Source organism: Rhea americana, unplaced genomic scaffold, assembly GCF_003343005.1.
Source record: "Rhea americana isolate MKP2758 unplaced genomic scaffold, rheAme1 scaffold_226, whole genome shotgun sequence".
Classification (NCBI taxonomy): Eukaryota; Metazoa; Chordata; class Aves; order Rheiformes; family Rheidae; genus Rhea; species Rhea americana.
The window spans coordinates 210164-219008 of NW_028186342.1; the positions used below are offsets into that span (position 1 = coordinate 210164).

General features: G+C 51.5%; 1 protein-coding gene and 1 non-coding gene across 3 annotated transcripts; one reads left to right on the top strand and one right to left on the bottom strand.

The window, feature by feature from the left end:
- The first annotated feature begins 1172 nt into the window (after positions 1-1172).
- On the top strand, positions 1173-8076 carry ATXN1L (ataxin 1 like). 2 transcript variants are annotated; one of them, XM_085305711.1, is made up of 3 exons: positions 1173-1230; positions 1472-3069; positions 7504-8076. In XM_085305711.1, the coding sequence occupies exons 2-3, from the start codon at positions 1582-1584 to the stop codon at positions 7609-7611; spliced, it is 1596 nt and encodes a 531-aa protein (XP_085161837.1). In that variant the 5' UTR covers positions 1173-1230; positions 1472-1581; the 3' UTR covers positions 7612-8076. The 2 variants fall into 2 exon arrangements, with proteins under 2 accessions (XP_085161837.1, XP_085161836.1); XM_085305710.1 differs by having other exon boundaries at positions 1472-8076.
- A 696-nt stretch (positions 8077-8772) lies between these two features.
- On the bottom strand, positions 8773-8845 carry TRNAF-GAA (transfer RNA phenylalanine (anticodon GAA)). Its single transcript has one exon. It is a non-coding gene; the product is annotated as a tRNA-Phe (tRNA).

The window sequence follows — 8845 nt, forward strand, 5'->3', positions numbered from 1 at the left end:
CCCGGCGCTGCGGGTCGTGTTCTTCAGACGCCCCCGGGCACGGGGATCCGCGCACGGGATGCGCCGGGCTCACCCCAGCCCGAGCCGCTGCAGCCTTCTAGGCCTGCTCCCAGCATGCTGGCTCGATGCAGCACAGCAGCTCCCAGTGCTGCCGTCCTGGGGCTGGGGAGAGCACGGCTCAGCCACAAGGGTCCACAGCACGCAGGGAGTAACAAGGGGATTAGAAAAATGGGGAGCCAACCGATCCACTGCTGACCACAGCTGGTACAAGTGGTTTGTGCATGGCTAACTGGTGGGAGTTGGGAACATACACCAGAAAAAGGATCATTCTAAACCTGCCAGTTTCTTACAGTTTGGAGACAGGAGACCGTGCAGTGTGGTCCACGCGGCTAACAATACAACACTTATTATTTTGGCAGTCACATTAAAAGCAGAAACCAGAATTCCCAATGCAATGCGGGAAACAGTTTCTGAAGTCGATCCTGCAAACGAGACAGGCTGTGCAGTAACTACAGTGTCCAAGGAATGACTTGGGCTTTTTGCCCAATCTACATTTCAAGAAAAAAAAAGTATCTCTATATATAAACGTACATTGACCTTAAGGGATGTACAAGGCAGGTGCTTCTTAGGCTTCAGGACACTACTGTGCTGAACTCTGGAATCAGAGGAGCTCTATATATGACATATAATGAAAGAAGGATCTGAACAAGGCAAGCCAAAGCCTTCCATCCTGCCCAGCTTTTCTCTCTGCACTTTCAGGGATCTTTTGTCTACACCACAGAAATCAATGAGTGCCAAGGAACAACAAACAGGACCTACTGGCAGCAACAAGACAGGCAGGAGACTGCCGGGAGCGCGTGTGAGGGCTCGGACAACGCGCGGACGAGAAGAGAGGCAGCGCGGAGCCGGAACGGGGCGGGGGGCACCGGCGGCTCCAGCGCTCCCGGCTGCCCACTGGACAAGCCCGCCCAAACGGAGCGGGGCTCCCAGCTGGGGACGCGGCTGCCGCCGCCGGCCCTGCGGCCGCGGAGCGCTCTGCCGCCGGCAGCACCCGCGCGCCGGCCCGGCCGCCCGCCACCGCCGCGCGCCGCCGCCGCCGTGACGTCACGCACCGTCACTTCCGGCGCGCGGGAGGGCGCGTCATCGCGGCGCGCCGCAGGCGGGGAGGGGTCGGCCGGAGGCGGCGGCGGGGCCGATGGGGGTCGCGGCGGAGGAGCCGGGCGATGGCGGGTGAGTCGCGGGCTGGGCGGGCCCCGAGCGACCGGGGCTGCTGCGGCGCTGCTCCGCGAGCGGCGGCGGCGGCGGCGGGGCGCGGCCGGGGTCCCGGGGTCTGGGACCGGGCTGGGCTCCCTCCGCCCCGAGATTCACGGGGCCGCGGCTCACCGCCGCCCTGCTCTCGGGACTCCGGCGGGAGCCGCGCCGGGGGCTCCCCTGCCGTCGGGGCTCACGGCTCCCTCTGTTCCCGGTACAGGTGAGGCGGCGGCCGGCAGCCGGGATCCGGGAGCTGGCGTGCGGCAGCCCCGTCGTGTGCCCCCATGAACGAGCGTCGCGGCCGGGCCTGCCGGGACACCGTGTGGCGCCATGAGAGCGGGCCACGAGCGGAGCCAGGAGTGCCTGCCACCCAAGAAGCGGGATCTGCCCGCTGCCAGCGCAGGCGCGGAGGCAGGGCGGGCCGGGGGCGCTCAGGCCACAGGCGAGGGCCCCGAGTGGGCCCGAGTGGCGGGCCCGGGCCCTGCGGCCCTGCGCTATGGCCCAGGCGACAGCACAGAGGCTGTGGCGGGGCTGACGGTGGACCAGTACGGGATGCTCTACAAAGTTGCGGTGCCACCAGCCACCTTCTCTCCCACGGGCCTGCACCCCGTGGTGAACATGAGCCCCCTGCCGCCAGCCTTCAACGTGACCTCGCCACTAATCCAGCACCCAGGGGTGCCCTACCCTCCCATCCACTACGCGCAGATCCCCCCAGCGTCTCTGCAGTTCATTGGCTCGCATTACACGGTGCCCTATGCTGTCCCTTCTGGCTTCCTGCCTAGTCCTCTTCTGTCTCCTTCCACCAACCTCACTGCCTCTCACGTCCCTCACTTTGTGCCATATGCCTCTCTCTTCACGGAAGAAGCCGCTCCTTCCCCTCAGACTACCTCTCCTACCCACACCTTCAACAAATCTGCTTCTGCCATCTCTCCTTCTGGCCAGATGCAGCACCATGCTGGGACCCAGCCATTAGATATAACACCAAGCAGAATTCCTGTTTATTATCAGATGTCCCGCCTTCCACCAGGGTATTCGGCATATGAGACATCTACAGCAAGTGGAAGCCCAGATCCTTCTCAGCAAGACAGTCAGCCAAGTTCAGAGGTAGTTGCTGCCAATGGTGGACAGAGACATCTGGAGCATAATGTGGTGAGGAGGACCAGCGAGGCTGTGGACTCTGCCAGCAGTAAAGCTGAAGACTGTCTGCCAGGGGCTGCAGTGGGATGTGTGGTCGATGGACCGTTTCTTTCAGGTTACCAGACTTTGAGAACAGAGGTCTCTGTGCCAGCTCACAGAAGCACCCCAGACACTGATCTGGAGGTTCAGAGGGTGGTGGGGGTGTTGGCGTCTCAGGATTACCATATTCTGGCAGCCCAGAGGAAAGATGACCTGAGCCCTTTAAACCCTTGCCATAATATCCCTGATCAGCAGGGGGAGTCAAGGGACGTTTTGAGCAGCACAGTGGAAAGGGCTGCTGCTGAGAAAAGCCAGCCCAGGAGTCCATTTGTAATGTCCCCTGAAGAGACAGTTAGACAAAGACAATTAACCAAAGGAATGGTAATAGCCAACGGCAAGCCAGTCCTGGTGCCTGTTGTATCTGAGCCCATCAGGTGTTCCTCTTCAGATACTCTGGTGAGGCAGAGCCCAGATGTGCAGGCTCGAGGAAGTATGGTTGAAAAGGACTTGACCCAATTGCAACCACCCAGCTCCTCGCACTTGCCCTCTCACTTCATGAAAGGAGCCATCATCCAGCTGGCTACAGGAGAGCTGAAGCGGGTAGAGGACCTGCAGACTCAAGACTTCGTTCGCAGTGCTGAGGTGAGCGGGGGCCTGAAGATCGACTCCAGCACTGTGGTGGATATTCAGGAAAGCCAGTGGCCTGGGTTTGTTACATTACATTTTGTGGTTGGGGAGCAACAAAGTAAAGTGAGCATTGATGTGCCCCCAGAGCACCCCTTTTTTGTCTATGGCCAGGGTTGGTCCTCTTGTAGCCCAGGGCGGACTGCTCAGCTTTTTGCTCTGCCCTGTCACAGGTTGCAGGTGGGTGATGTCTGCATATCAATCAGTTTACAGAGCATGAATGGCAACTCTGCTTCTCAGGCTAACTACCCTCTCACAGGTCAGTTGATATCTGCTAGAGAGAGATCAGAAAGAACAGCACAGGGGTCCAGAGAACCACCTGACAGAGCTGCTGAAAGGAAGAGCCACCCAGAAAGGGACAGTGCAGCCCAGGGCTTTTGTGCAGAAACCTCTCAGCCTGAGACCGGCAGTCAGCATAGCTGGACAGCTCTGGGCTTCCAAAGATACAGCATGCAGGCAGAGGAGCCTCGGCCGTCTCTGCTCCGTCCCTCTTTCATTCCCCAGGAGGTCAAGCTGTCTATCGAAGGGCGTTCTAATGCAGGGAAGTGATCCCTTTGAGGCTGTGAGCTAGGGGGTGCCCTGTGTGTGAGCCTCACCTTTATCAGGTGAAGAAATTGCACAGACTTTGTGACAGGTTCACCAGCAAGGCTGCTCTCTGCCCTGCAGAACTGGATTTACTCCAGTTCAGTCACTGACCAGATCCTCTTGGGGAATCAAGAGGGCTCCAGTGCCTCAGGGAGCAGCAACAAGCTAGTTGGGTTAGAGAATGGGGGATGTGCTCAAGAGCTTGTGACAAGAGCATTCCAGAGATTGGGGCTTTGCACCTCCCTGAATACCTAGTTCCCTGCAGGGCAGGGTCTGAGTATTCAGGATAGGTGGGGAGATGAAAAGGGCAGACACAGCTTAAGGTAGCAGATAAAATTGCTGAAGATTTTATTCCTCCTTCCTCATGATGGGGAAAGATGGGTCCCCACTGGAGTTTAGGGGACACTACTCCCAGTATCCCCTTTCTTCACACATGCACTTTAAAAGGACCGTTCACCGATGGAGCTCTTGAGGGCAGGCTGCATATGCTTCTCTGATGGTTCTGTTTATTGTCTCTTCCACTGAATCCAACTGCTCTTTTTTCTTACAAAGAATCTACAGAGATCTGCATGAATGTCAGAAATTGGAGAGGAAGGACCAAAAGGATGGGTTTGGGTGCAGGTGAATAGGAAACTGGTAAACATTTGAGCACTTGGGATGGAACATGAGTTGGGATGGGAGATGTCAGTTTCCTGCTAAGAAATACATTTAATTATTTGACACCAAATCAAATCTTTCTTCCCATGTTCATAACCATTAAAAAGAAAGAAAGAAAGAAAAGCGCTTCTCTCAAGCCTAAAGCTTTTGCTGAGATTTAGCCTACAGGTGATTTTTTTTTTCCTCTCATTTTATTTATTTAATTTTTTTTGAAAGCTGTAGTAAAATACATTTAGCATTCTCTAGGGAAGGATAGAAACACATTCTTCTACTGTGAGAAGACTGACACTATTTTGTAATTAAATCAGAAGAAAACTTTCCAGATGGCTAATTCTTCACTGCAGGCAGTTTCCCGAATAAGCTCTAGACAACAGACAAGTGTTCGTGCATGTGCAGGCAAGGTACAAAGCTTCTTTTAATTACAGTTCCATGACTGATATAAGGACTAAAAATATCGCAGCATCACAGGGCATTTTTAGGTGTTTTTCTGTTTGTTGTTCTGACGCTTCACTTTGGAGTGCCTCTGTAGAACAACATGGTAAAATTGAGAGTAGTCTCTTTCACAGTGAGATCGAATATAAATGTATATTAATACCTCATTATGGTAATAACACTCCATTCAAGTAAAGATTCCTGTTGTTACACTAATTTGCCCTCTCTGATAGTGTGTTATGAAACCAATTCTAAATGCTTAACTAGAATAAAAACTTAGTGAGTGCTATGTTGAAGATAAGTCTTCACTCTGACTTAAGTATTCCTTGTATTAAGGTGCCCATCTCTGTGCTAGAACCATGCTTGCAAGAGGGTGCTGGGTTTCTTTTTAGTGTGCAGGTCCCTGCTAGATTCATGATGCTGCTCCTAATGTTTAGCATCCCGTTTACTGTCCCCCTTTTCTCATCTTTCTGAGCTTTTCTGTCAGGCATGCCTAGCTTCTAGGGCATTGCTTATCTTTCTGTGAATGCCTTGCGTGTTGGCACTTCCCATCTGTGTTGCTGCCCTTCTGCTGAGCTCGTAGTAGTTTTGTTTCTCAGGACTGCTCTGGATGCTCTTCAGAAACCCGGCCTGTAACTGACTGGCTTCAGTTGGCTGCATGGCAGAGGGGTGCTCTGCTTAGGTATTAGGCAAATTAGAGAGTCTCCAGAATGCTCCTTCCCTCCAGGGCATCAGGCCTGTTGTCTTAGCACACTGCTAGCTGTTTATGTTGCCTTCGAAATGCCTGCACCAGAAAAACAGTTTCTTTTCAGGTCTTAGCTGAGATACGCTCTGCTCTTGCCTTTAGTGTTTGTGCCTCACAGGGTTTTTTCCAGAGTGAGGATGCCGCCTGTATCATCTGTAACTTCCCCGAAATGACACGCTGCTTCCAGTCAGTTTCATCAACTGCATTTGGAAATACAAAGTCATGGTGATGATGTCATATGAAGAGTCTGCCTCCTTGGATGCAGGAGCTGTGGAACAAATACTATTTTCATGGCACTATTTGTTAGTAAAACACCCTGTTGCGGTTCAGGTGCCAGGCCTCATCACCTTGTTCCTTCTGTGTCTCCCCTTTGCTACTCATTGGACTCTCCTACGCGAAGATCTCTATCAGTGTTGGTTAGTACTTAATGCTCAGTATATCCAGGATGTCTGTGGCCACAAGCAGAAAGCAGAGGAGCCCGAGTTCTGTTGCCTGTTCTTTGCATGATGCATGCAGAGGAATCTAGGGCTGTGGCAGACAGCTAAGAAAGGGATCTTACATATGTATGGTGTGTGAGTGTGGAAGGGCTGGTTGCATGCAGAGGCACTGTTTGAGCACTCGACTGGTGCAGAGACTCTCGGGTGCTTCTCTGAGCACAGAAATCTCTATCTGTTAGAGAGAGGGTTTGGAGAGACTGCCTTATCTTGTGTGTTGCTGTACCTACTACTCCTGGATCTCAGCTGCACTGATTAGTGGTCTGAAAGGACAGGCATGACTTACGAGACACAATGCTGTGTGGCTGAAGTAACTTTGTACCCTAGGCAGCTGAAGGACTGTACAAGCGCTCTCCTTTGTTTTCTCCTGACCACCAGCCTGGACTTGCAGCCTATCTGTGAGTCCGTTGAGGAGCACTGCTCTGAGCTCTGTGGAAGAGGCAGGGTGAGTTGGACTTCAGTGCTGCTGCACAGTCTCCCTGCACATTTCAGCTGCCAGTTCCTCTGTGGCAGCAACAGTTAGGGCATGTCTCATGGTGGGGGTATTGCAATGAAGAGTCTGGGCATCTGGCTGCTTGCTGTAGGGGCCGTGGGCAAGAAGGGAGCGCTGAAGGTCCTCTCACCCAGTTTAGCAGTACTCATAATCACCGGAATCTGTCTTTTATTGGGTTGGGCCTTGTTGCTTCAGCTTCTGTGATGGTGGTGGTTGCGTTGAGTGTTCAGGCTCTCCTGAGACAGAGTGTGTGTGAGAGGCTCTGCTATAACCAGAAAGGCTCTGAGTGAGCCCAAGGAGGAGGCTTTTATTTCACTTAAGTTTACAGGGAAAGGAGGAGATGAAGCTGGGAAGACATTACGGAATGAGTTGGCTATCCAGGCTTTTCTGCTAGCAGAGATACGACAGGCTTCTCGGAGGAATATATTGTTTTCCTGCTGTTGCTGTGAAGGGAGGGAGAGCTGTGGTCTGTCCTACCTGGAGGAGGGGGCCTCCTGGCTTTGGTCTTCTCTCTGTCTCACAGGGAGGCTGCGGGAAGAGTCTGTAGGATGCAATAATGGGTGTCTGCAGCCATCTGTTCCAGCTCATGAAACATTCCTTGGGTCAGCTGCCCAGCAGAGGCCAGGCCTGTTTCTAGGCTACGCGTACATTGTTCCTCTAGGAACATGAGACTTGCTCTGAGTGACAAGCGCTCATCACTACCAGACTATGCAGAGGAAGCTCTGTCTGGAAAGGGGGAAAGCTGCAGAGGCCCCTCTGCCTCCTCTTCCCAGCAGCGCGCAAGTATAATGCACTTTTCACATTCAGTGTCCCTGTCCCCTCCTCCCGACTTGAAGTCACTTTTCCCAATAGAGAACTAATAATCCTTGTTACTCAGTGTTTTGAATGAAACTACAGCAGCTTGATTAGCCCAGATGCTAGTTCCTGCCCACAGCAGTACATGTGCCTTTCCCTAGCATCGCTCACAACTGCTCTTTGTCTTTCAGTCTGTCCTAGGGCCCGAAACTTTGCGGAAGCTGCTAAGATGGCTACGAATGCACATTCAGTACAGAGTTTGGCCCAGGGTGTGTTCCATGTATAGCTTAAAATGCTGATGGTCAAGGCCCCTTCATGGCCTTCACATCTGTCTATGGAGGACAGAACTTGCCCCTAACGTCCTTCTAGGCTGCTGCCACACTACCCTGCAAACGCACCCACGCACATTCTAGTTGCTTTCCACTTTCATGGCACCTTAGAGCTGGGGGAGGGTCTGCCCATGCAAAGCAGAGAAACAGAGGTGTGGTGTTGGGGGAACTGGCTGGGCTGCTCTGAGGCAAGGAGGTCTTTGTAGATAAGTGCTGATCCCTCAACTATAATCCCAGTTATGTTATGGCTGTATTAACATGTAACCAACTGCATTGTATCTAAAGCCTTAGAACTAGTCAGGTGCTCCCCTCCAACCTTGTTCCTGCCCCTTTCTTCCTACCTGATCTTTAACAAAGCATTAATAATTCTAAGGATAATCTCTATTTTGTTGTGCTTTTTTTGTAACTGTTTTAAATAAATCAATTTGTACTGTATATTTGTACTTTTGGTGAGATCCTTTTTCCCGTTTTACCATTTTAAGTCTGTACTTGGCTACACACAGATTGTATTTTTATTGTTAATGCTCTTATGAATATTGCATTTAACTTGTTGACTCTGTAAACACAGTATATATCTATATATATATCTATATATAAACCAATAGCTTTTCCTTTGGTGTTTGAGACTTTTTGCTCGTCTGTGGCATCAGTGATCATTTGGATATGAGTTTTCCTGTCTTATGCAAACTGATCTGGAGACTGCAGCATGCACATGGTAAAGGCTGTTTGACAAATGGGTTATGAGACATACCTCTGCTCAAATGCTTCTGATTTTTTTTTATGTGCTCTTTCTTGAACTCCTTTAATACCATGGTTTTATCAGTAAGTAAAGGTTTGAATAATCATTGACTGCTCAGTGAGGCAGCAGGGAAAACTTTTTTTTCAAACTGACAAATGAGAAAAATCAAGTTTCTGATTAAATTTTATTTAAGTAGTGCAACTGAACGTTTTTTTAAAAAATAACTTTCCTCTCCTGGTCTCAGGGAGCTGTCTAGACATCTTGTGATCACCATTTCATAGAATCTGTAAGGTTGGCAGGGACCTCTAGAGATCATCTAGTCCAACCACTCCCTGCTCAAGCAGGGTCACCTAGAGCATGTTAGACAAAGTTGCAGCAACAAGGACCCCTGCTGCTGAAACCTGGGCTTGAACCAGGGACCTTTAGATCTTCAGGCTAATGCTCTCCCAGCTGGGCTACTTCAGC